This window comes from Copadichromis virginalis, linkage group LG2 (assembly GCF_057382275.1).
Source record: "Copadichromis virginalis isolate Kocher_CV1m ecotype Utaka linkage group LG2, C_Virginalis_male_GT1.1, whole genome shotgun sequence".
Taxonomy (NCBI): domain Eukaryota; kingdom Metazoa; phylum Chordata; class Actinopteri; order Cichliformes; family Cichlidae; genus Copadichromis; species Copadichromis virginalis.
In genome coordinates, this window is record NC_140619.1 from 18,173,280 (window position 1) to 18,199,517 (window position 26,238).

General features: G+C 49.1%; 3 protein-coding genes across 4 annotated transcripts in view; 1 reads left to right on the forward strand and 2 right to left on the reverse strand.

The window, feature by feature from the left end:
* Positions 1-283: 283 nt before the first annotated feature.
* Positions 284-1,548, reverse strand: LOC146717153 (proteinase-activated receptor 4-like). Its single transcript, XM_085466913.1, has 3 exons — positions 1,506-1,548; positions 495-884; positions 284-342 (listed from the first exon to the last, which is right to left on the reverse strand). The coding sequence occupies exons 1-3, from the start codon at positions 1,546-1,548 to the stop codon at positions 284-286; spliced, it is 492 nt and encodes a 163-aa protein (XP_085323039.1).
* Positions 1,549-1,738: 190 nt separating this feature from the next.
* Positions 1,739-2,811, forward strand: LOC146717154 (proteinase-activated receptor 4). The gene is made up of 2 exons (XM_085466926.1): positions 1,739-1,770; positions 1,852-2,811. Exons 1-2 carry the CDS (start codon positions 1,739-1,741, stop codon positions 2,792-2,794), a joined length of 975 nt encoding a protein of 324 aa, XP_085323052.1. The 3' UTR covers positions 2,795-2,811.
* A 2,925-nt stretch (positions 2,812-5,736) lies between these two features.
* arap3 (ArfGAP with RhoGAP domain, ankyrin repeat and PH domain 3) overlaps positions 5,737-26,238 on the reverse strand; it is a 28,221-nt gene continuing 7,719 nt past the window's right edge. The window contains exons 2-36 of one of the 2 annotated variants that reach the window (XM_085472340.1): positions 25,373-25,535; positions 23,536-24,465; positions 23,120-23,160; positions 21,510-21,592; positions 21,349-21,413; positions 20,949-21,188; positions 20,738-20,860; positions 20,522-20,591; positions 20,080-20,200; positions 19,073-19,257; positions 18,891-18,997; positions 18,412-18,611; positions 17,555-17,640; positions 17,059-17,241; positions 16,184-16,319; positions 15,725-15,829; positions 14,878-15,031; positions 14,696-14,798; positions 14,318-14,516; positions 14,171-14,234; positions 13,922-14,085; positions 12,358-12,570; positions 12,073-12,178; positions 11,786-11,933; positions 9,875-9,943; positions 9,469-9,543; positions 9,267-9,384; positions 9,062-9,190; positions 8,845-8,981; positions 8,491-8,573; positions 8,079-8,114; positions 7,861-7,924; positions 7,647-7,784; positions 7,509-7,547; positions 5,737-7,434 (exon numbers count right to left, since the gene is read on the reverse strand). In XM_085472340.1, the coding sequence (XP_085328466.1) occupies positions 6,952-7,434; positions 7,509-7,547; positions 7,647-7,784; positions 7,861-7,924; positions 8,079-8,114; positions 8,491-8,573; positions 8,845-8,981; positions 9,062-9,190; positions 9,267-9,384; positions 9,469-9,543; positions 9,875-9,943; positions 11,786-11,933; positions 12,073-12,178; positions 12,358-12,570; positions 13,922-14,085; positions 14,171-14,234; positions 14,318-14,516; positions 14,696-14,798; positions 14,878-15,031; positions 15,725-15,829; positions 16,184-16,319; positions 17,059-17,241; positions 17,555-17,640; positions 18,412-18,611; positions 18,891-18,997; positions 19,073-19,257; positions 20,080-20,200; positions 20,522-20,591; positions 20,738-20,860; positions 20,949-21,188; positions 21,349-21,413; positions 21,510-21,592; positions 23,120-23,160; positions 23,536-24,465; positions 25,373-25,467 (5,292 nt within the window). In that variant the 5' untranslated portion in view covers positions 25,468-25,535 and the 3' untranslated portion in view covers positions 5,737-6,951. The remainder of the gene's footprint in view (positions 7,435-7,508; positions 7,548-7,646; positions 7,785-7,860; positions 7,925-8,078; positions 8,115-8,490; positions 8,574-8,844; positions 8,982-9,061; positions 9,191-9,266; positions 9,385-9,468; positions 9,544-9,874; positions 9,944-11,785; positions 11,934-12,072; positions 12,179-12,357; positions 12,571-13,921; positions 14,086-14,170; positions 14,235-14,317; positions 14,517-14,695; positions 14,799-14,877; positions 15,032-15,724; positions 15,830-16,183; positions 16,320-17,058; positions 17,242-17,554; positions 17,641-18,411; positions 18,612-18,890; positions 18,998-19,072; positions 19,258-20,079; positions 20,201-20,521; positions 20,592-20,737; positions 20,861-20,948; positions 21,189-21,348; positions 21,414-21,509; positions 21,593-23,119; positions 23,161-23,535; positions 24,466-25,372; positions 25,536-26,238) is intronic. The other variant, XM_085472348.1, reaches the window with a different exon arrangement.

The following is a 26,238-nucleotide window of genomic DNA, read 5'->3' on the forward strand; positions in this document are numbered from 1 at the left end:
AAACCTAAAAGCAGGAACAACATCCTTGGTCATAAAGAGGGTAGTCTTCCCCCACACCCAATGTATGGTTTACCAAAGATAACACAGTGAAACCATACAAAGGGTAGGAAGCTCTACCAAACATCAAACAGATCTTCAAGTTAGGATGTATCTACAATAAAACCTCCCCCAGCACAGAGTGGCTGGAGAGGTGGTCAGGATCAAAGGAATGGCTTTGATCCTACTGCTTAAACTAAGACTATACAAATTTAAGAAACACAATGGCAACATTCAACAATTAGACTTAACACTGGTGCCCAGCCACGCTGGGCGAAGTTGCCGTAGAGAGTCCCAGATATAAACCTAGTGGGAGTATCCCCCCACAGGGGGACAAAAGGACCCCCTGATGATCCTCTAATCGCCTGAGCCAAGGTGTGAAACTGGGTGTGGGTCCCAATCAGCCAGAGTTTCGGGTGAGTTCATTGTGAAACCTGGCCCCACCTTATCATGCATACCTTCGCATGATAGGTCCAGGGACACAAAGGCCAGACACCACATGGAGCCGTACATGTTGCCGTAAAAGATCGCCATGACAAAGCGGCAGAAGGGCTCGCTGAGCTCCCAGTTGTTCCCCCGGAAGTGGTAGACGATCCGAAATGGCAAAGCCATGAGTAGCAGGCAGTCGGCCACCGTCAGATTGATGAGCAGCGTGGTGGACGGCAGCTGTTTGGTCCGGAACACCAGAACCCAGAGAGCCAGCAAGTTGGAGGGCAGACCGACCACAAAGGCGAACAGGTAGAGGATGGGCAGGTACAGGTTGGTGGCTGGAGCCTGGATCCCCTTCAGCTGCTTTTCCTTCAGAGTTGTCCCATTACAGGTAGGCCTGAGCCGGAAGGTCCGCAGACCTGCAGGGACACGACACACATCAGAGCGTAACAGGTCTCCCCTTAACCCGCTAAAACTGATGGGAGTGCGGGCACTCCCATTGGTTTTAGGTCAAACTTTAACCATTTAACCACTGGCTCAATTGCAAAATTCCAACTGTTCCTGAAAGCAGCAACTCTGCGCTTGCATTGCAAGTCGCAACATCCAAATCTTGGCAAATAACACAGAAAACAACAAAAACAAAACAATTTTAAAAAGATGGTAAAAAGAACTCAAGAACCCAGATGACTGATAAAATGTCTACAGCTCCATCACACTCACTCACTCTCTCTTCTCTCAGCCAACCTCTGTCTTTGCAGGGTTGCCTGAGGGTACCGTAATGACTCCAACTTTACTGAAAAAGCGAAGAGTCGCTGCTTTCAGGAACAGCTGGAATTCTTTCAATTGAGTTACAGATATTTAAAAAAAAAAACACCTGTCCGATGGCAGCGACAGGTTAGGCTTTGGAGCAGGAGTGGGGAAGCTTCTCGGATGAGAGGTGAAACATCTTCAAGTAACTTAAAGAAGTCCAGACGCTTTTCTTTGCAAGCTCCTTTGACTACGATGACCTGGATGACTGAGAAGCTTCACAGACAACTGACTCATAGCAGCGACTCCTCGCTTTTTCAGTAAAGTTGGAGTCATTACGGTACCCTCAGGCAACCCTGCAAAGACAGAGGTTGGCTGAGAGAAGAGAGAGTGAGTGAGTGTGATGGAGCTGTAGACATTTTATCAGTCATCTGGGTTCTTGAGTTCTTTTTACCATCTTTTTAAAATTGTTTTGTTTTTGTTGTTTTCTGTGTTATTTGCCAAGATTTGGATGTTGCGACTTGCAATGCAAGCGCAGAGTTGCTGCTTTCAGGAACAGTTGGAATTTTGCAATTGAGCCAGTGGTTAAATGGTTAAAGTTTGACCTAAAACCAATGGGAGTGCCCGCACTCCCATCAGTTTTAGCGGGTTAAGGGGAGACCTGTTACGCTCTGATGTGTGTCGTGTCCCCGCAGGTCTGCGGACCTTCCGGCTCAGGCCTACCTGTAATGGGACAACTCTGAAGGAAAAGCAGCTGAAGGAGATCCAGGCTCCAGCCACCAACCTGTACCTTCCCATCCTCTACCTGTTCGCCTTTGTGGTCGGTCTGCCCTCCAACTTGCTGGCTCTCTGGGTTCTGGTGTTCCGGACCAAACAGCTGCCGTCCACCACGCTGCTCATCAATCTGACGGTGGCCGACTGCCTGCTACTCATGGCGTTGCCATTTCGGATCGTCTACCACTTCCGGGGGAACAACTGGGAGCTCGGCGAGCCCTTCTGCCGCTTTGTCATGGCGATCTTTTACGGCAACATGTACGGCTCCATGTGGTGTCTGGCCTTTGTGTCCCTGGACCGATACATCGCTTTGGTCCACCCATTTCGCGCCAGGACTCTGCGCAGCCAGCAGGTGTCTCTGTGTATGTCACTGGTGGTGCGGACAGTGGTTCTGGTTGCCATGCTGCCACTGCTGCTGTCACGGCAGACCTACGAAGTCAGCACGCTGCAGATCACCACTTGCCACGATGCGCTTCCAGAGGATGAGCATGAGAACTACTTCTTGCCGTATTTCGCCACCCTGTTCGCCACCTGCTTCCTGCTACCCTTAGCCATCGTTCTGTACTGCCACAGCACTGTGTTGGCAACCTTGCTGGCCGGGGGAAAATTCTACGGTCACGCCATCCGGGTGACGGTACTGGTGCTGCTGGTCTTCATCGTGTTTCTGCTGCCGAGCAACATCCTCCTCCTCCTCACCTATGCTGACAGCTCACTGGACGGAGATGGAGAGGACCTCTACATGCCCTACAGTGGGGCAAAAAAGTATTTAGTCAGCCACCGATTGTGCAAGTTCCCCCACTTAAAATGATGACAGAGGTCAGTAATTTGCACCAGAGGTACACTTCAACTGTGAGAGACAGAATGTGAAAAAAAAAAATCCATGAATCCACATGGTAGGATTTGTAAAGAATTTATTCGTAAATTAGGGTGGAAAATAAGTATTTGGTCACCTCAAACAAGGAAAATCTCTGGCTCTCACAGACCTGTAACGTCTTCTGTAAGAAGCTTTTCTGTCCCCCACTCGTTACCTGTATGAATGGCACCTGTTTGAACTCATCATTTGTATAAAAGACACCTGTCCACAGCCTCAAACAGTCAGACTCCAAACTCCGCCATGGCCAAGACCAAAGAGCTTTCGAAGGACACCAGGAAAAGTATTGTAGACCTGCACCAGACTGGGAAGAGTGAATCTACAATAGGCAAGCAGCTTGGTGTGAAAAAATCAACTGTGGGAGCAATCATCAGAAAATGGAAGACATACAAGACCACTGATAATCTCCCTCGATCTGGGGCTCCACGCAAGATCTCATCCCGTGGGGTCAAAATGATCATGAGAACGGTGAGCAAAGATCCCAGAACCACACGGGGGGACCTGGTGAATGACCTGCAGAGAGCTGGGACCAAAGTAACAAAGGTCACCATCAGTAACACACTACAACGGCAGGGAATCAAATCCCGCAGTGCCAGACGTGTTCCGCTGCTGAAGCCAGTGCATGTCCAGGCCCGTCTGAAGTTTGCCAGAGAGCACATGGATGATACAGCAGAGGATTGGGAGAATGTCATGTGGTCAGATGAAACCACTGGGAGAATTTCAGTGCCCCTCCCGAAAATTTCCATTCTCCCGATTTTCCACCCGGACAACAAAATTGAAAAACCATATTGCAGAATTCATAGCGCGGCCCAGCCAATTCCGGTTTCCAACAATGGTGGCAGCTACTTAGTTTTAATATTACTCTTATTGCTCTTTCTGGGTCGCAAAATAAACTTTTAACATATTTTCAGGCAAGAATGTAACTGTGTAAACTTCAAATATCTGAGCCGATGAGAACAGCAAACTCCCGGCACATCGTTTTCAAACCCCCGCGGTCTTTGGCTATCAGGTTAAACATGATATATAAGTCACTTTGATAACTTAAAAATGTTATTGTTTGGCTTTTTTCAGTTTTTATTTGTTCGTGAGTAAATCAGTTTGGCTGAGATAAGTTATTAGATTAGATTAAATTAAATTAAATTTTATTAATCCCTTGGGAGGGTTCCTCCGGGTGTTTTTACACAGCTGAATAAACGTCAAACAGAAAACTGATTAAACAGAAGTGTGAGACGGCCAAAAATTTACGCCAGCGTCTGGTTATATTTTCGATAGCAAGGAGCAGACAGCTGAGTTTGACTCCACCGAGAGAGGTCGTGACGTAATTCTGAAGGCTAGACCGTCGCTCACTTCCGGCCTAAACAGCTTTCGGAGGACCCGGTCCATTTAGACCGCTAAGGCCAGGTCCTCAGGAGGACGCAGCTTCTGAATTTGGACACCCCCGCTGTTTCCGGCCAGCCAATAATAACGGTGACATTTTTATCCGATAAATAAACACTGTAAAATCCAAGTTTTTATATATATATATATATATATATATATATATATACACACACACATACCACCCCCCAGCAGCCCTTTTGAATGTCTCCCTAATTCTGAGGTCTCAAGGTTGGCAAGAATGCTCCTGCTTGCCTTTCCAGTAAAGGTTTTATTGGCGGTTAAAGGAACAGTGCATGAGTTCAAAGTCTCACTCATGGCTCCACCTCCTTCATGGTGTGTAAACAGACTGTTCATATACTGTGCGTAGCTTGTAGTTATAGCATATTCATAACATACCTTCATACCCTGTACACTGTAACATCGATCCATATTCTGTAATATATCTGTATTATTGCTGAAGCACTTTCTGGATGGATGCAAACTGCATTTGGTTGCCTTACTTGGACATGTGCAATGACAATAAAGCTGAATTCTATTCTGTTCTATTCAGACTTCGACTCCACGTTAACCTGTGCCAGTGTTTCAGGTTAAGGGTGTCTGTGTCTGTCTGCCAGAGTGTCAGGCGGTTTCACAAGACTGAAGACCTCAGCAAACAAAGTCTCCATCTGCAGCTCGCACAAATGCATGCACGTATTGACATTATCCTCACGAAACCACCGATCAGCTCGACGGACCCTCCAGTTTACCTGCATACATCCTGTTCACCTGTGAGCTGTTACTGATTCAGGAAACACGCACACCCTCCTCACAGCTGCTGGAGCTTGTGTTTCTCTACAGAGTGACGGACCAGGAGAGACGATGGACACTGAGATAACTACAGAGCTCTTTAAAAGCCAGCGGGTGGGATCATGGTCTTTGCTTCATGTACACATTAATAACTTGTCAGTTTAGAAGTGATAAAGTCTAAAAATTGGACGTAGCTTCCTGATCTTAAGAGTGAAGCCAACATGGAAGCGTGTTCCTTCTAAAATCCAGCAGGTGCCGAACCTTCTGATTGTGAAACAGAGGTCCGTGTGAAAACCGACCATCACTGACCCCTCCCTGTGATCAGTCAGCTGGTATTTTAGCTGACAAACCGATGCTATGGGTTCTCTGCGAGCTTCTGGATGGATCGCTAACAGTGCCGGCACAGTTATGACGTTCCTTTGGGAAATTTGTGTCTTTGTTAGGAAAGTCTGAATAAATAAAGTTGGATGTGATCTTTGTGTTCGAGTTTGCTCTCAGATCTGATTAATTCGGCTTCTTTGAGAGGCTGTCCACACTCTGACACGAGGACCCTTCCCTCGGAGGAAGCAGTTTCTCTGTAAGAAGACTTCCCTGCAGAATGTTTGAATACCTGCTGCTCGCTCTCTGCATCACATCCTGCCAAGCCATCAAGAGGAAGCGTTTCAGAATAAGAGGAAATATTGGATAAGGCATGACAGCTCTGAACCAATCAATTTGCAGCAAACCAGCATTTTAATAACACATCCCAAATCTGTACAGGAACATGAGCACACAGAGGTTTCAGCAACACAAACCAGTGAGGCCAGTCTGGCCTCACCAGCAGCTTTACTGGAACACTGTGGCTACTGGGAAACACTCCCATAAATACACACGTGTGTGTTACTGCAGATATGTTTACAAGTGTCTTTATATGATTAACATGTCTATAAAAATGTTCATACAGCTTCCAAACTAATACAAAGTGATAACTGATGGAAGTACTGCAGTACTATGAACTCCAGCTGGATCATCACATGACTTTTATTATGAAATCCTCACAGGAAATGCAGCATTAGCACTGACAGAGCGACAGGAAGAACACGTTACACTGTCCCAGCAGGAGGCGCCAAACCAACGCATGACTTCCAGACAGCCAATTTAAGACTGAGGCAGGCGCCTCATTGGTCACTTTACACACAGACGTGTAGAACTGACCAATGAGGCGCCTGCGTTTAGATGTGACCAACTGTGTTCACAGTTTGATTTGTTCCACACGTTGCAGCTCGTTTACTTCAATTTAATCTTCACAGCTCCGCGTTTCCATGATGTCATCGTTTGTGTAATCTGATGTGTAATCCCAGAGTCGTCACTGAAGCCGGCTCTCTGTCACTTAGTCTCTTCTAACTTTATTTAAACACATCCGCAGGAACAGCGCTGTGGGTTACCTGTGACACCTTCCTCCTTTACCTGTGTGAGCTTCATCGAGTATTTGAACTGACAGGTTAGAGAAGGTTACTGATGTGAGATATCAGATTAGACTCGTTGGAAACATTAAAATATCATAAAAACATTTTTCACCGTTTGTGAGTCATTCACAATTAAACACGTGTGATCAAACTTCCTGTTACATAAAGAGAACACTCAGCTCTCAGTCTGTTAAGTACAAACTGATACAGCGCCCTCTCCTGGCTGCAGAGGACGCTGCACACACACAGGCTGAAAAAGTCAGAGAGCCGCTGATGTTAGTACAGCCCCGAACTGAGCTCCAATCACCTACAGGCGGCCGAATCACATGGCCCTCCTCAGCCGCAGCTTTTACAGTAAAGTCTGCCTGACGGGTCCTGTATGAGGTCATGTGATCGTTGTCTCTGTAACCTGAATGGCTACCTTGAGTCGACTGCTGGCGTGCTGTGAATGGAGGGAGATCATGTGACTCCACTGTTCGGTCCTCAGACATCGTAGGGCCTCTCCTCTTCCTCCCGCTCCTCCTCCGTGGTATTCTTGATGAAGGCGGAGGACAGCTCTTGCAGGAGCAGTTCCTGCGATGGCGTGCAGACTCCCATCAGCGTCTGCCTGCTTCTCACTGCAGGCTGGCTGGCAGCATCTGAATCTGGAGAGCCTGCATCTCCATCGCCTCCGCCGGCTCCTCCGCTACTGCTGCTGCTCTGCTCCAGAGTCTCCACGGAGCCTCTCGCCATCCGGACTACTTCCGGGATGATCATGTGATCCAAATCTCTGGACTCCACGGGAACCAACCTGAGTGGGGGGTGGTCTGGCACTTCCTGGGTCTCTGCGATGCTGCTGGACAGGAAGCTGGTCTCCAGAGACTTCAGGACCTGCAGGCCGAAGTCGCCGACCTCCTCATAGAGCGGCTCAGGCAGGTCAGGAGACTCCGAGCGTTCCTCGAACGAGTCCTGCTGGACCTTCATGGGCTGGAGACACACACGAGACCCAAGGTTAAACTACAGGCTCATGAGTGAGACGAGAGGAAGTACAGAGTACTTACAAAGTACATGGAGAGAGTTCTCCGGTCGTGTAGTTTCCTCTGCAGGGGGAAGACAAAGTACAGATGACGGGTTTGTGCATTTGACCTGTGAGAGTTTACTGAGCATGTCTGAGAAACAGCAGAGATTTGGACCCTAACCAGCGTCTGATTGGCCGACAGCATGCTGCTATTGCTCTCGTCTCCTCTGATGGGGACGAGCGGCATCGTTCCGAACTTCTGCTTGGAGATGTCAGAGGAGGAGTGGCGGCGCAGCACTGGAGGACCCGGGTCATCGTTCTGCAACAGAAGCACATCCATGATGGCCAGCACAGGAGCGACGGCTGATCCCAGACCAGTGTGCAGGTAAACGTACCTGAGCTCTGAGAAGGCTCGTGATCCAATCCCACAGCTCGGCCTCACTGCTGCAGCACAGGTACCTGGTGGAGGGGAGGGGCAGATACTTTTGACTTCATGCAAAACTCAAACCCTCAGAGCTTTTATTTTAATGCACAACGTCCATGTGTGACTGAGTCAAACATCAGCTGCAGGTGAGTGTGACGCTGAGGAGGACAGGTGAGCCCTGATACTTACAGCTGGTGTTTGTCTGACATCACTGTGAAGCCCCACCTGCACAGGAAACACACAAGCCATCAGCCTCTGACGCTCAGTGCTCAGTTCAGACTGCAGGAGTGTGTGTGTGCATGTGTGTGCATGAGTGTGTGTATGTGTGTGTCTATGTGCGTGTGGGTGTGTGTCTGTGTGTTTGTGTGTGTGTGTTTGTGTGTACGGGTTCTTACTATACTGGTGGGGACCAACAGCCCAGGGTTGAGGCCATTTTTCACACTCAAAATGTGGTTTATGTGTGAAGCTACATTTGAGTTCGGTTTAGGTGTAGGGTCAGTGTTAGTCATTCATTTTTGATGGTTAGGGTAAGCAGCTAGGAAAAGCATTATGTCAATGGGAGGTCCCCACGAGGATAGCAAACCAGACTTGTGTGTGTTACCTGGTTGGAGCCTTCAGCTTCTTGCGGATGCCGATGTAGATCTTTAAGGACTTCAGAGCCCACTCCTTCTCAGGTTTGATGCTCTGCAGACACAGATGTTGAGACTTTTGTTTTTTACTATTGTCTTACTGAGATTTGCTGGTTTTCTGTTCTTATTTTGGTTTTTAATGTTTTCCCAGGTGTTACTCGTCTTCTTGTTCTCCAGTATTTTGTACACATTTCTCCTGTTTGTTAAGTATTCAGCCACAGTTGGTGTGGAGCGCCTACAGTTTTGTTGTCCATGCACAATGATATCTATTCTATTCTATTCTTTTTTAACTGTTTGTTTTACTGCTGTCTACTGTTCCCGACTACCTTCTTGTCTTTGAGCAGCAGCAGTTTGTGGTGTCGAATCTGGAACGTTCTCTCCTGGAACCTGGTCCCCTGAAGGAGCTTCGGAGGCTCCTCGCGACACCTCAGCAGACCCACCTTCATGATCTCGCTCTTATAGGCTGACAGGCACACACAGGTGGACACGTTAGCCATTAATGCAACATCAGAAGCTTATTATTGCACAGCTGTGTCCACCTACAGGTGAGGAGAGTGATGCCTTCTCCTTTAGGGACCCTCTTCACCACCAGGTAGGCGGAGCTCGGGTCGGCCATCTTACACCACTGCAGAGCTTGCTCCAGGACCTTCTCTTTGGGGTGTAACGGACGCTCTAGAAACATGACAACAACCAACATGTGAGACAGGTGACCTCTGACCTCCTGAGAGAGACAGGAGTGTTTGCTCACCCAGCTGACCGTCCTCGATGGCCTCGAACGTCATCCAGACGTCTTTGTCCCCAGCTGGGACGTTCCTCATGTACAGAACCTGATTGGTCAGCTCCTCAGCACACATGGTGGGAGACACCTGCACGGGTCAGAGGTCACACAGCTTTAGTAATTGTCATTATTGCTATCAATAAAAGTTCTGATTAACGATGCCCAGCCTTACTTTGAGAGTTATGCAGCAGTCGGGTATCTTCATCTCCAGATAGATTTCAATGATCAGATCACCGGCCTGAGAGAGCTGTACAGAATCAACCAATCAGGCGGCGGTTTCAGACACAGAGGCAAAATCAGCTAAACTTTAAAAGGAACCGCCGAGGACCGGCTGAGGGAACGCATCGCACAAAGGATGATGAAGATGGAGCTGCCAGGCAGGAGGAGAGGAGGAAGGCCTCAGAGGAGGTTCATGGGTGTAGTGAAGGAGGACATGCAGAGGGTGGGGCAACAGGATGCTGGGATAGAGACGGATGATCACGTTGGTCCCAGAGACCAGGACGCTGAATGAAACACTTAACACATGTTCTACGTTCTATGGTTCACCTGTGTGTCTGTGCAAGAGTGAGTTTGTGTACCTGAGTGTCCTTCCAGGTGGTGATGAGGCTGATTTCCAGCTCAATCTGGGTCTGATGCTCCTCATCGATCTGAAACACAAAACAGAACGTCACACACGGGACAACGTCACACACAGGGGAACATGACAAAGAGAGGAGAACGTCACACACAGGAGAACGACACTCAGGAGAACGTCACACACAGGACAACGTCACACACAGGAGAAAATGACAAAGAGAGGAGAACGTCACACACAGGAGAACGACACTCAGGAGAACTTCACTCAGGAGAACGACACACACAGGAGAACGTCACACACAGGAGAACGACACTCAGGAGAACGTCACACACAGGAGAACGTCACACACAGGAGAACGACACTCAGGAGAACGTCACACACAGGAGAACGTCACACACGGGGGTACATGACACAGAGAGGAGAACGTCAAACACAGGAGAACGTCACACACAGGACAACGTCACACACAGGACAACGTCACACACAGGACAACGTCACACACAGGAGAACGTCGCACACAGGAAAACGTCACACACGAGGGAACATGAGACAGGGAGGACAACGTCACACACGAGGGAACATGACACAGAGGACAACGTCACACACAGGAAAACGTCACACTCAGGAGAACGTCACACTCAGGAGAACCTCACACACAGGAGAACCTCACACACAGGAGAACGTCGCACACAGGAAAACGTCACACTCAGGAGAACCTCACACACAGGAGAACCTCACACTCAGGAGAACTTCACTCAGGAGAACGACACACACAGGAGAACGTCACACTCAGGAGAACTTCACTCAGGAGAACGACACACACAGGAGAACGTCACACACAGGAGAACGACACACACAGGAGAACGACACTCAGGAGAACGTCACACACAGGAGAACGTCACACACAGGAGAACGTCACACACGGGGGTACATGACACAGAGAGGAGAACGTCAAACACAGGAGAACGACACTCAGGAGAACGTCACACACAGGACAACGTCACACACAGGAGAACGTCGCACACGAGGGAACATGAGACAGGGAGGACAACGTCACACACGAGGGAACATGACACAGAGGACAACGTCACACACAGGAAAACGTCACACTCAGGAGAACGTCACACACAGGAAAACGTCACACACAAGGGAACATGACACAGAGGACAACGTCACACACAGGAAAACGTCACACTCAGGAGAACCTCACACACAGGAGAACGTCACACACAGGAGAACGTCACACTCAGGAGAACGTCGCACACAGGAAAACGTCACACACAAGGGAACATGACACAGAGGACAACGTCACACACAGGAAAACGTCACACTCAGGAGAACCTCACACACAGGAGAACGTCACACACAGGAGAACGTCACACACAGGAGAACCTCACACTCAGGAGAACCTCACACACAGGAGAACGTCACACACAGGAGAACGTCACACACAGGAGAACGTCACACTCAGGAGAACCTCACACACAGGAGAACCTCACACTCAGGAGAATCTCACACACAGGAGAACGTCACACACAGGAGAACGTCACACTCAGGAGAACCTCACACACAGGAGAACCTCACACTCAGGAGAATCTCACACACAGGAGAACGTCACACGGGACAACGTCACACACGGGACAACGTCACACACGGGGGAACATGACAAAGAGAGGAGAACGTCACACACAGGAGAACGACACACACAGGAGAACGTCACTCAGGAGAACGTCACACCCAGGACAACGTCACACACGGGGGAACATGACACAGAGAGGAGAATGTCACACACGGGAGAACGTCACACAGGAGAACCTCACACTCAGGAGAACGTCACACACAGGAGAACGTCACACACAGGACAACGTCACACACGGGGGAACGTGTTGGTGTGCCCCTACGGCTTACTCACTTCAAAGACGTACAGGTAGTTGTCTATCAGGTCCTCCACGATCTTCACCTCATGCTCACCTTTCCCATCCGTCTGGAACAGACTTGGAGCGAAGAGCAGCGATAGGTTCTTGGTGCACATCTGGTTCAGATCTGCGCACTTCTGGACCCTGAAGAACCGCAGGTAACCTCTTTAGACTCATCGTTTGGCTCAGTGTCCTACACTCACCTGCTGTTTTCTACAAAAAGGCAAGTTCCTAAGTCCCACCCCCACCAGGTGTAACCAGTGCAGCTTCTTAGGGAGCTCACCTGTACAGGTGACTGATGAGAGCAGCCAGGGTGGTCCGGTTGACTCGGGGTAGAGTGCGGATGATGTCTTTGTAACGGTCCAGCCTCGCACGCCTCTGAGGGATTTCTGACCATGAAGAACAAACTCGTTACAGACACCAATCACTCATTTAGACAAATTACAATCAGCTGAAGGTGTACCGCCGACCGTCCCTGAAATATAAGTAAAATCAGGTGATGTTCGGGTTGTGGTCTGGACCTGAACCCTGACAGCAGAAGCACCGCTCAGAAGAAAGGTGGACTCACTGGCAGCTTCCTGCCACAGTGGGTGGAGGTCGACCATGAAGATTGGGTCATCGATCTCTCTGAAGAACCTCTTCAGTACGTCGGTCACGTCCTCGATGAAGTGGTCCCCGATCCGCAGCTTGACGTTTCGAGCGTCTCTGCGGAACTCCTCCATCAGCAGCTTGATCCTGGATTTGGCTCCGTTCTTCCTGTAGATGCCTTCGTGACCCAGACCTGCACAGACCCAGAGCGGCTTCGGTCACACGGCTCTGTTATCCTGACATGAGAAACCAGGGGAACAGAGCTGCGTGCCTCTTTCATCACATCTGAGCACATCATTTATCAGCAGAAACAGTAAAATCACACATAAGCTGGTCTGCAGGGTTTTTCTTCTGGCTCTAAAACATCCTGCAGGGAAAAACACGCCAAGTTCAACCCGGCAGCAAGTCGTCCTGATGACAACGGCAGAAGAACCATGCAGTGAGGTTCAGTCTTCACAATGCATCTAACACACTGCTCCTCCTCCTCCTAAACTCAAGCAGCTCATCGGGGAGGAGCGCAGGTTTGCTTGGGTTAATCACCTGCTAGAAGCACCTTTTCTACCCAGCAGACGAGTATGGTAGAAAATTATAAAGGTATGTTATTTACCTTAAATATACTGACTAAAGTTTTACGGGTTTAATAATAGGGAAGCCCCAAAACATGTGCCAACGGCCCACCTAACCTCCAACAGTGTACCTGTGTCCAGATGAAAAAACACATCAGACATTTCCAGCTGGACATATACTGGAATTTGTACATTTCCACAAGGAGGAACATTCGTCCAACGATTCTTCATTTAATATTGAAATGTTTCCTTCATTTTCTTTATCACAGCCCGTAGAGTGAGGCTTCTTTGTCAAAACCCTCGCAGCCTTACCTGTTTCCACGAAGAAGGATCAGTATTGGATCATATAGATCAGTTCTGGTGACAATGTTCTGCTGGAAGTAGGTCCTCAATTGGAGATATCTAAAATAGTCTGAATTATTAAGATGATAATCAGTCTTTAAATGATCGTTTTCTCATGTGTGAGCGAATAAAAGGTCTTCACATCCTTTGAAATCCAGTGTTTACATGGTTAGGCCCCAGGGTCAAAAGGAAGTACGTGAACTGTATCGTCTAACTCAAACTCCAGTCCTCGAGGGCCGCTGTCCTGAAACTTTTCCATGTGTCCCTGCTGCAACACACCTGAATACAACTAGCAGGTCATTAGCAAGACTCTATAGAAGCTGCCTGCATGCTGAGGTGGCAATTCAGCCATTTGATTCATGTTGCAGCAGCTCACGAGTGAGTGAGCACGGTGCCATAAAAGTACTTCAGAAGTGCATTTTTCCAAATATTTTCATTTATTTAAAATGACCTGAGGAGGGTTAGAGGCTCTGTTCATCTCACTGTCCTGTCACCATTGAGACCTGAAGCTTCCTCCACCTCTTCAGTTCAGTTTAATCAGACGATCCTCCATCAGCAGCAGAGCCCACAGTGGCGTAGCTACAGTCTCCTAACCCCAACCCTTACCAACAAGGAAAGTCTGTCAGTCTTCCTCACCGTACTGTGTGATGAAGGCGATGCAGCTGTCCACGATGATGGGGATGTCGTTCCTGCTCATCTGCTGGTCTCTCAGAGCATTTCCTTTACCGCCGGCTGCTCGCTGAATGTCGGAGTACCACAGAGAGAAGTCTGCGCGACCGACGCCCTGCAGGTGGAGCGTTCTGATGGGAACACCGAACGCATGTGCGTCAAAATGTGAAGCAAAATGTGAAGCAGACAACAAACTGAAGCCTAGACCAGACTCACCTTCCTTTTTCCACCAGGACCAGGATGTCTTTCTTCTCCTGGTTCTCCATCTCGGAGGTGATACCTGAACACAGAGCGCTCCGTCAATAACAATCAGACTCCATCAGAACTATTCACCAGGACCCGGACCGGGACCAGCACACATACTCAGCTCCTGCAGGCGGTTGAGGTTGATGATGTCCTCGGCGGCGCCGTCGTTGCGGGGACAGATGAACAGGTTGGACTTCTGCAGGACAAAGTAAGCCTCCTTCCACTGCTGAGGGTCCAGCATCGCCCGGTACCGTAGAAGCCCGACCCGTTCAAACTCTCGGGTCAGCAGGCAGTGACAGCTGAGCGGCGTGGCAGCCTGGTGACGGTCGCAGCACAAACATGGATCAGTTTTTTATTCAAGGAAGTTTTTAGGGAAAATATTTTGTGTTAGAACAATTTTGTAACATTATTTATTTGATTGTTTGTAACATGAACAGCAGAACAAACGTGTTCAGCTGCTCTGTGAGGAGGATGCAGACGAAATGCGGCGCAGACCTTTCCGATGGCTTTGGTCCAGCTGTGCAGCTCGTCGGACGCTTCCAAGCCAAACTGAAAGAGTTTCTCCGACGTCAGATACAACTCGAAGGTGTAACGAAACCTGAGGGAGAAAAGTTTGAGTTTGACCAGGCTGACCATCTGAGCTTTCTGTTTAACCGTGGAGCTTGGCGAATAAAAACCTGTCAATGAATCCGTTGTTGTTGGAGGAGTCGGGTCGACTGACGCCCAAACACACGATGTCTTTAGCGCTGATCTGCAGGCTGGGATCAGCTGATCGATCCGACTCGTAGAAGACCAGAGACTGATCCACCGAGCACCAGAACTTCTGGAAGTCTGATGATGAGAACAGAGAATTTTACACGAGACTCAGCTATGAATGTTCGTTCCCCTCCTCTTCATCTGCAACATTAGTGCTGCTCACAGGCGGGCGGTGAAGCAAACTGTCAGTGCCATAAATGATTCTGCATACGTCGACAGCTACATCACGATGCTACAGAGTGGCTGTAGTCTGCTCTGATTGTTATCGTATCAGCGTAGCCTCAAATTCCACAAGAATTCCCAGAATTCCTTTGTGTTTGCTGCCAGTGCGCACACGGCTCAGAGAATCTGATGGAGTTTGGAAGCTGCGCTTCAGCCGTCGGGACGAAACAAAACCACAATCTGAATAAACGTCTAAGGAGCAACTTTTACTTTGTCAGCACTGCCCAGAAATCAGATAATCCTTATGTTGAGGGAAAAGAGATGTTTGAAAAGAGATGACGTTAAAAAACACCACATTTCAAGCTCGTGCTACAACGTCCTGGTCTGTGGTACCAAGCCAGCAGCCTTTGTGAGCTAACACAGCTAACATCCCGCCCTGTGCTCTGAGCCTGAACACTGAAGCAGAAACCTGCTGAAGACCTGAAAACGTCTCTGACAGTTTTTGGTTTAGGTGAATTTTGGCAGGTGTTGGAGGCGTTTACCGCCTCTTTGTTCTGATCTGAGGACTGTTTAAACCTTAAACCCTCTGACCCCGCCTCTTCCTACCTTCTCTGTTTTTTCTGGACATTGTTCCTCTGTTGGCAGAGCTCGACTTGTAGAGGTACCCAGAGTGAAGAATCGGCTGCATGATTTCATCGTAGACGCTGGGATCTGACCGATAAAAGCACAACATTATCAGATAAACACCGTCAGCCAATCACATCAACGAAAGAGAAATATTGCACAGCTGCGTCTGGAGCAAACTGACACTGACGCAGGTGTTCTTCTGCTGAGCCAACACTCGGAAAACTGCTCAGTGAAGCCGAGCGTGACAGTGAGAAAGCCTCCCTGCAGGACAGCACTGATAACGGAGCGGCTGACCTTCAGCGCCAACGCTGCTCCGCACCGAGCTCAGTCACCGACTTCACACGTTGAATTTAATCGGATCAAATACAACGCCCTGCTTCCTCGCAGCTCAACACTGCAGAGTGCATTAGAGTACAGCAGAGCACAGTAGAGTCCAACCTGATGTGCTGCAGTGATCCGCTAGGTGGGGGTGGCGGCCGTTGGAGTCGTTGGCGAGGTGAGCTGACTCCGCCTCTGAGAAAATCTGAGTCACCGTTTTCAGGAGAGTCTGCTCAGAGACGGCTGAACACAGAACCTGTTGGAGACACGAAGTATCATCGTCAACACCAGAACCATCTCTGCACACTATCACATCATCATCGTTGTTATTGCTGTTTGCTGCCATGGAAACCTCAGGCCCTGCGAACCCGGACACACAAAACGCAGGAGCCATCTTCTGATGATGTCACAGATGTACTATAGACTGACAGTAACTCAGTGTGTGCGTGTCTGAGACAGACTCATGGCTGTGCTGCTGTGATTCTGTTTCGCGATTGTTTATTAAGGCTTTAAATGTTTGGATCAGCATGTCAGCTGATCAGGGTAACCTTTGACCTTTTGATGCAGAAGTTTCTTAGACGAAAGGTGTGAGTGAGTCGAAGCCTCCTGTTTTTATCTACCAGCTGCTTTTATCTTCGTCTCTGATGCTTTAAACATTTGGTCACTGAGCCCCTGTGCACTCTGGAAAAAGGCTCCCCCCACACAAAGAGCAGCTGCTTATGATTTGCTGCGGTCTGAGTCTGACCTCATCTACAACATTACGATCTATGAGGCTGACGCGCTCTCCCAGCACCACACCGCACACACCACATGTGTGCATTACAGCGTCCTAACTAGCTTCAGTTATGTTCACAGTTGCAGCTGCATGCAGCTGTAGTTAAAGCTGCATGAAGCTATTTCACGCATGAACCTTTATGACCCGTCTTGTTGTGGCCCTTCTCACCCCAGCATGCCAACATTAAGTGTATTTATTTCATGAAAGCAGTCGGGCAAACCTTGAGCAGCTCCTCCTGGCTGCTGAACGCCGGGTGGGCAAGGCGGTATCGACCCTCGCGATACTTCTGGGCGATGAACTCTCTCCTCTGCTCAGCCGACGCATCGCAGTCCAACTCCTCAGAGACGGATAGACGGGCCGCCCAGAAGTCGTTGGCCCGGTCGTTCCCCAGCATGATGAAGAGCTGGCCCACAAACATACACACAGTATAAGCAAACAAACAAACACAACAGCACGGCTCTGCTTTCAGGCGTCTGTGAATGCTGGTTCTGAACCGGCTGCTCCGAGCTGGTACTTTAGAGCTTCTCTGTCACATTCTCAGTAGCTTCAGTGTCCTTTAATAAGCTTTTCCACCTTTACAGGTGAATACTTCATAAAAACAGGTGGATGTTAGACTACACCTGCCACTAACCCCCCCTACAGCTGAAAGCCTGTAACAGCAGAGAGCCGCACTGACACCAACCTCAGATCGAGAGGCCACCTGAAGCCGCTCTCACCTGAACGATCTCGTTGCTCCACACGCTCGTGTCCAGTTTCAGACTCTGAACCTTGGAGACCATCGTGCCCAGCCCTCTGTGCTGGCCTACACACACACACACACACACACACACACACACACACACACACAGTGGGAAACACAGCTGTGACACACACTGGTGTGTTTCATCACTGACTTCTCCAAACACTAGCACAATACCAATGTATCACCTGGTGACGATCTTGCAGTCTTAACAGACTTGTCTCCTAAGTGGCAGTTTCACCTGCAGTGATTCGTGTCTGCACAGGTAAACAGGAGCCTGTTTACCTGTGCAGGTGTGTTTATTGGCCTGATATTTTCAGTGAGCCACAGAAACAACCTCACCTTCAACATGTGGTGTTTTTCTTTCTGCTGCAGGTCTCCATGCTGACCTCCTGACTTCAGAGCAGCTTCCCTGGTGATCTGTGGGGAACCTGTGTGTGCGTGCGTGTGTGCATGTTGTTAGGTTCTTACAGTTGTTGTTGGTTACATTTCTGCTTTGTTAGTTGCTGCTTGTTGGGAATGTTACTGGGCCACTGTTACCTGTTGTGACAGGTAAGAGATAACATCTGGCCTGCCTAACCAGATGTCCCAGATAACGTGAGTCAGTGTGCTTCTCTCTCTGTGATGACACAGACTGTAAATAAGAGATCGATGGGCGGATGAGATGAAATGTAGGCTTTTGCTGCAGGTTGTAAATGTGTTTCTGTCACGCTAGCTCATGTTAGCTGACAGCTGACCGCCGCCGTCATTAGATCAGAGCTAAACTGACAGCAGAGAAAGAGGACTCTGATTCTGGTATCAGTGAAGATGTCGAGCCTCGAGAGCAGGTCGTACCTGCGCAGTTCTTGCAGATGACCACACACAGGTTGATGGAGGCCCAGTCGGGGTTCAGGGCCTTGCAGTCCGCGCACATCCTGTTGGAGCGGTTGGACCAGATTTTCTCGGCCACCTCGTAATCTGACAGAGTTTCTGCGATCGCCTCCTGCAGTGCCTCCATCCAGTCCCGTTTGTCCCGGTCTGAGTCTGCGGTGAAGCTGAGGAGGCGCAGCAAAGGTCATTTAACGACATCTACATTGTTTGTCTCAGCGTTCTCATTAAAACAGAATTACTCAGAACTCCAACTGTGTGGGACAATAAGAGATTTTTCTCATGCTGAGGGCAGGACTCAGTTTGATCTGCAGAGCAGGAAAGCCCAGAGACTCAAACCTGAGTCTTTCTCAAGAGTTTGATTGATGCAGCGTCAGCGAGGCTGGTAACTGCAGACAGTACTGACAAAATCAAGCAGCAGCTGAGCTGAGTTTCAACTCACCCACCTGAAAGTTTTATACGGCGTGATGAGGTCGAAGCTCTTGTGTTTTCCATCTCGGATCGTTGCTCCGCGAGCTTCAATCACCGTGATGCCAATGCCGTTACGGAAACACTGGAGAAACATGGGAAGTGAAATAGTCACAGGACCCTGAGAAAGTCACAGGAAGTCAACTGGTGGCGCCCTCACCTGCTCGCTCTTGTAGAGCCAGATCTGGTCCGTGTTGATGGCAGCGTACACTTTGGATTTTGTTCCTTTGAGTTCCAGGCCCCCATGTTTCTGGCAGTGAGCTCCAGGACCAAAACGCCGCCGTCCAAACACCAGCTGATCTCTGACGTGTTCCTGCAGCGTGGACACCCAGCGCCGCCGCAGCACTGACGCACAGGAAACACATCAACTGCTTTGCCATCATCAACAGCATCATCATCATGACCATCATCATCATCATCATCATCACCACAATCATCATCATCCTCATCATCATAACCATCATCATCTTCACGACCATCATCATCATCACGACCATCATCATCATCATCATCATCACGACCAACATCATCATCACGACCATCATCATCATCATCGTCACGACCATCATCATCATCATCATCATCATCATCACAGCCATCATCAGCCTCATCATCATAACCATCATCATCTTCACGACCATCATCATCATCACGACCAACATCATCATCATCATCACTATCATCATCATCACGACCATCATCATCATCGTCATCACGACCATCAGCACGACCATCATCATCATCACTATCATGGTCGTGATGACGATGATGATCATCATCATCTTTATCATCATCATCATCACTATCATACAGCATGAGATCAAAACAGTCGCCTTAAGGCGCTTTAATCATCATCATCTTCACATCACAACCATGTCATCACATATCATTACCACCATCATCGTCATCGCCATCATCACCATCACCCCCATCATCTACACCATTACGATCATCATCACCAGCATCATCGTCATCGCCACCACCATCAGCATCATCCCCCCATCATCATCACCCCCACCATCATCACCCCCATCATCATCACCCCCACCATCATCATCAACACCATCATTATCATCAACCTTGAATTTTGTTGCATTTTGTGTTTTTATTGGGAAAACGTTTACAACAAGAAGAGAAAAATCAGAGAATCTGACGTCGTGTGTTTACCTTCGTTATCCGTCCTGAACACAAAGATCCGGTGACTCGTCACAATTTCAAATTTATTGTCTTTGGCTGGACGGGCCATCTGGATGGCAGCCAATGGGATGACTCCTTTTGGGTAGGCGTCCTGAAACAGAGAACAGGTCAGAGGAGATGAGTCCAAACTGTGCGGTCAGCAGGGCGACAAGCTCTGGTGATAGCAGTGTTTCCTTTTTTTTGTCTTTCCGCTGCTGGGATCAATAAAGCTCTGAAATGTTCAGGAGCTTAATGAGAGGGTGCTAACAAGGGCCCACCCTCCTGAACCTGTCGGGGTGACTGTTACGTTAGGAACACGAAGCCTGACAGGCTGAACGCAGGGCGCAGAGTGACCCACGCCTCTGACCTGCAGGATGACAAATTCTAAGCTTGTCCCACGAGGATGGCGGCAACATCATAAAGATCTGAGTACCTTCTCACTGCCAAAGTACATCAAGTTTTTGCCGTCAAACTTCACGAAGCGTTTCTGGAAAACATAGTTCCTGAAAAACACAAACACACACCAGGGTCACATTACCACTTACACAAGAGAGGAGACACATTTAGGTTTCATCCAATTCCACCACACTGAGTGAATTTCAGTAAGGGAAGGAAGGAAGGAAGCAGAGGAGAAAGGAAGGAAACACACCGAGTGTAGGAAGAGGAGGAAAGGACAGTGACGAGGCAGAGGCATGTCCTCAGGAGGAAGGAGACACAGGGAGGAGCAGACAGAAGGACACACAGCAGAACGGGCAGAGATGACCTCTGACCCCTGCCAACCACAAAGACAGAGAGAACAGGGTCAGACTTAGAGTCTCCTCCCACATCCAGGCCCCATCAGCTGTGTGAAACAAACGCACCCCTGCGGAGACAGCTTGTCCAGCCAGCCGCTAATGATGGGCGGGGCTCTCTCGGTCAGGGAGGTGTAACTGGCGTAGGGGGAGATGGTAAGGTCCTCGTCGGCCTCGCAGGGGAGGGCGTGGTGGGGCAGCGAGAGGCAGCGGAGGGAGGGTGGAGCTTCTCCCACAGTGCTGTAACCTGGCGAGTCCCCGGGGTGAAACGGCTGCGAAAAACGCTTCGTCCACGAGAACCTGTGACCCCTGAAAACACAAAAAACTTTATCAACGCACGTGAAGCAGACAGCGTGGGCATGACATCATCACGTCCATTAAAGTAATTCGTGCAAATGTTTCTGCATTTTGAATCGGTTCCAAGGCCACGTTTACATGCTCGTTTCATGAGGATGAGTAGCCGCCTTACCCATGATCCTCTGCGTGCTTCTCCTCTTTCCTCGCCTCCCTTCCTTCATGTCTGCTTCTCTCGCTCTGCACATAAATGATCAAAGCAGCACATTTTATCAGACCTGTGAAAGTCAGAAGAGCGTCTCTGTCAGTGAGGGGGAGGAGCGGTGGCGGTCTGACCTCAGCGGCAGGAGGATGTCTCCGGGTCTGGAAAACAGTCTCACAGTACGGGCTGATCTCGTCCTCGGGGTCGTCCGTGGAGGCTGCCAAACAGAAATGACCGGAGTTAGGATTCACCTGCGCCCCGTCCCTGTCCGTTCTGATTTGATAACATCAAAGTTAAAATAAACTGTGACCAGTATGACAAAGCCGATCTGTGTAGCATGTTAACACTATTGGAAGTAAAAATAACTTGAACTCCAATTTTGAAAACACAACTTTCTTTTTTTAAATAAAGCTCTGACTTGTATTATGAGTCTGTGGTCTGGGAGAGAGTCTGTAACTCTGTCTGAATACAGTAAATAATGACCAATGCTGGGCAATTAATTATATAGTTACTTCTTCAAAAAAGTAACTGAGTTTTGCAAACAACAAAGTTTTTTGCAGCTGTTTACCTAAAAATGCAGCCAAGGCGTTTTTTAAATAAACATTTCAAACTATTTACAGAACAATCAGCTGTTCTGCATCAAATCTAATGCCACACAAATTATTTGTGCCGCTCCAAAAAATAATTTCTGTCCACTATGAGATAAAGGAGAACAACAGCCTGATACCTGCAGGCCTGACAGCAGCAGATGTAACACTGCTGTAACACCTGTAACATTCAGCAGTCGCCTCTTTGTTCTGACACACACAACAAAACTATTGACTACACTACACGCTAACTACACAAGATTTGTGCTAAACGCAAATCTCTCACATCTCAAACACCGCCGTCACTCCTAAAACTTCCCCCTTCCTAAACAACTAAATGCCATGTTGCCATATCATTTTTTGATTGGTCAACATGGTGCATTTTTCCACCAATAGGAAAGGGTGGGGGTTTTTTTTGGTGTTGTTTTTGCTCACAGGCAGAGAGCGCTTTCGAGCGTTTTCCTTATAAAACGCAGTTTTTATATAAAATATAAACAACGACAGTATTCAGGAAGAAAACCAAACATTGCAGATATTTTTATCATGACTGGTTTTACGTGGCCGATCAACACAATTTAAAAACTGGCATAAAGTCCACACTTTTTCCGTCAGTTGTTCCTTCTGTCCTGCTCACATCTCCAATGGTTGTACACGTTGTCATTAACGTGGCTTCACTCCACATCAGCCGCTTTGCTCGCTAAAACACCGGTGTCGGCACATAAGGACGCTGTCAGAGCCTGTCAACGTTGATTAGCTGCGTATATACGAATGTGAATCGCATTATTGGCTGGAGCGGCCAGTTGCCGGTCACTTACAAACTCACACTGTAAAACAGAATCAATTGTTAACGTATTTATTTTCATTGCAATTCAGGTTAGATTTTTTTTTTTGTGTGCAATGCAGATTTCCTGTGTGCGGACACCGTGACAGCAGTGCGCAATTGCGCGCGCGTGCAGCTTAGAGGGAACATTGTTCTCAAGTGTGCGTGCACTGTCTGGGAACTAGGAGTCTCACACACCAGTCACTAAATAGTTTTATGTTTCGATCAGGCTGACAGGAAACGAGTAATGACGTCTTCCTGTAGGCAGAGCTTACAGACAAGGCTCGACCTGCCTGGGTTTTAGGCTGTTCTGTGCGACTCAGAGCTCTGAACTCACCTCTGGCTGATCCTGAAGAGTTGTTACTTAAAGTGCTGCCACTGAAACAAACACAGTGAAAATGATGAATCATGTCAGGCCTGGGCCTTCACATAAAAACTGATTTTTAACAAACATATCATGGATCCTGGGGTACGCTCGAACACGCAAAAACTCCTTTTCCTAACCCATCCTCCTTGACCTCGATACAGGTGAAGGAAAGATGCTTTAATGCAAAAACATCCAGATGATCGCTTTTAGGAATGATCAGATGGTCTGTAGCTATGAATTGTGGGATGCTTTCATGAAGAACGTGTCTCCTCCGCTAAAGGAGGTGCGGACTTCAGACCGCTCGGACCGAGTCGCAAACCTTGCTAAATGAAACTGAGTATTGGAATGTACCCCGGTCCAAATACTGGTGCATCACGGTGACTAACCTGTTCCTCTCGCAGTTCCTCTCAGGTGTCTGTCTGGGTGGAGTGGGAGGAGCCGACTGCTGGCTGCAATAATTCCTCTTCCCACCGGGGGCAGCAGAGCTGTGTAACGTGCCCCAATATATCTCATTGGAGACCATCTCTAGGCCTCCTCCTCGGGGAGAAGCGGAGGGGGAGGATCCAGAGAGCCTGCTGTTGTCATGACTACCCGTGCAGGAAATGAAGGACGGCGCCTGCAAATGCTCTGTGGGAACAGGGGAAGAAGAAGAAGCGCGAGGATTCCCCTGCATCAAGGCGGGGGGGACGATGCGGTTCAGCCTCGGGGGAACCGGCGGTAACCCTCCAGTGTCTGACAGAGACCTGCAGCGGCCATTCCCAGTTCTCTCCCCATGGCTCGACCTTCGGCTTGGTGACGGCGCCTTGTCACTGAGGTCAGAGGTCAAAGCACTGTCTGCTGTGGGCATGTCCGCTGAGCTCAGACTTTCCAGCACAGTGAGGCAGATGGACTCCTGGGAAAGCCTCCTGGGTAGGGGTGGAGCAGGGTCGGGTGTTGGGGTGAACTGGATGGGCGCGGTCCTGCGGCGATTGAAGACAGTTCTCGGTTTGGGGACCGGCTTCACTGTTGGCCTGCCGCCATCGGAGTTTGCCAGCATGGCGGCGAGATCGGGAGCAGAGCTGTTCCTGATCACCTCCTGACGGGGCGACTCGGTGCGACCGCGCTTCGAAGAACAAACTGACTGACAGCGGTCACGAGGGAGATCTGCGTTCCGATTGGCTCTTTGGCCTTCTGTCCTCTCGATGTAACCGACCAATCGTAGGATTCTCTTCCTGTGTCCTGTGGCAGTTATGCCCAGACTGACCAATGCATCGCTGTCGAGGTGTGTGAAGTCTCTAGCCAATAGGAGACCGGCTCGATGGAAGGTGTCCAGGTACCTGCAGGAAGACAGAGGCCTAAAGTAATTCTGATTGGCTAGATGGGAGCTGCCCTTTGATTGGTTGTCAGTTTCTGTGATAACGTGTTAAAAATCACATTTATTGACATGGACAGAAGTTCATTTTTAACTGTTACACGTGCACCCAGTTCTGTAGGCAGCTGAGCCCACTCAGTCACACTGAGGACCACGTGTTTTCATCTGTCTGCATTTCTGAAGTAGAAAAGCAGTCTGTGAGAATGACTGCAGTCAGCCTGAGGCTGTTCGCAGACAGGTTGTCTCCTGTGCGATCGCAGAACGGTGAGTGTGCAGCAGCAACAAGCGGCGAGCTAACCATGCATGGCAATCATAGACAACCTCACACTGTTTTTGTAGCTGTGAGGAGGATGCTGCCCTGATTTTCCTCGTGTGGCCGAGCCATCGGCTCACTCCGAGTTTGGAGGTAGCTTTGGCGAGCTCAGTACGTATACATTATCTCCGGATGGCAGTGCAGGTAACGAGCCCTCCAGTATGTTCATTTCCATCCATCCAGCCGGAGCCTATCCCAGCTGTCTTAGGGCCAGAGGCAGGGTACAACCTGGACAGGCCACCAGTCTGTCACAGGGATGACACATAGGCACAGACAACCATTTGCACCTGTGGGCAATTTAGAGTTTCCAGTGAACCTAACCCCACTAACTGCATGTCTTTGGACTTTGGGAGGAAGCCAGAGTAGCCAGAGAGAACTCACGCACACACGGGGAGAACATGCAAACTCCACACAGAGAGGCCCCGGCTGTATTTTAACTTATTTAATAGAATATCAATATTTGGAGTCCCTGTATCGATACAACATTGCCACACAAACTATCTGATGATTGTGCCGTTTCGGTTTCCCCCCATTTCATGCTGCACTCCTCAATCCTGACCTCTCCAGATGAATCGCAGAAAGCAGCCTCTCAACCGGCGTGCTTCCATCCAGGGAGCCCATGATGACCAACACAGAGTCCGGACTGGGCTTCATCTCCTCCACCAGCAGGAAACACCTGGGCCATCGCTGACCTACAGCAGTGGCGGATGGCGGTCGTCCATCTGGTGGGGAAAGAGGTGAAAGATTGATCTGCTTTAGATATCATCAGAAACTGGTTTAAGTTCTGCTGCTTCACTAACCCCACACTGAAACCAGAAAACCAGAAACACTGGATCACACACACACACACAACAGGAGCCAGCCTCTGTAACCATTCATTCCTCCAGCAGGGGGCGTTAAATGTTTCTTTGAACCGCATCCTCTAATTAAGATCAATTAACAAACTGCCTCCACACACCGTGTAGATGGCACCACTGTCACCTTTGACCTCTGGAGCTCACGAGCCCCTCTTTCTGAGAACTAAAACCACAAAAGAAGAAGAAAGTATGATGTCAGCAGGCAGACACAGCTGCACGATTGTCTCTCTGCGTCTGCAGCAGGCTGACCTTTGACCTCTGCACAGCAGCAGAGAATCAGACAGAGGGTCACTGTGGGGATAAAGGCTGAGGGTTCCTGCCATGAAACCCTGACACCCCTGCTGCTACAAGGAAAAACTCAGGGAACAAACTGTGGGCCCAAAACAGACCCACATCTGGATCATCTGCTGGATCAACAGCTGGAAGTCACACACAGCCAATGAGACAAGGAGAACTCTCCAGCTCGGAGCAGCACGCTTCACTTCAGCGGCTCCCTGCATCCTGCCAGTGTGTGTGTGTCTGTGTGTGTCTGTGTGTGTGTGGGTGGGTGTGTGTCTGTGTGTGTGAG

Excerpts from the sequence above, each read along its gene's own strand:
- LOC146717154 (XM_085466926.1), top strand. The coding sequence starts at position 1,739 with ATGCAAGCGCAGAGTTGCTGCTTTCAGGAACA. Across the intron at positions 1,771-1,851 it reads AGTTGCTGCTTTCAGGAACA|TTTTAGCGGGTTAAGGGGAG; the intron begins GTTGGAATTTTG and ends CACTCCCATCAG.
- LOC146717153 (XM_085466913.1), bottom strand. The coding sequence starts at position 1,548 with ATGACTCCAACTTTACTGAAAAAGCGAGGAGTCGCTGCTATGA. Across the intron at positions 885-1,505 it reads GCGAGGAGTCGCTGCTATGA|GTCTGCGGACCTTCCGGCTC; the intron begins GTCAGTTGTCTG and ends GTGTCCCTGCAG. Across the intron at positions 343-494 it reads CCTGGACCTATCATGCGAAG|GTTTATATCTGGGACTCTCT; the intron begins GTATGCATGATA and ends TACTCCCACTAG.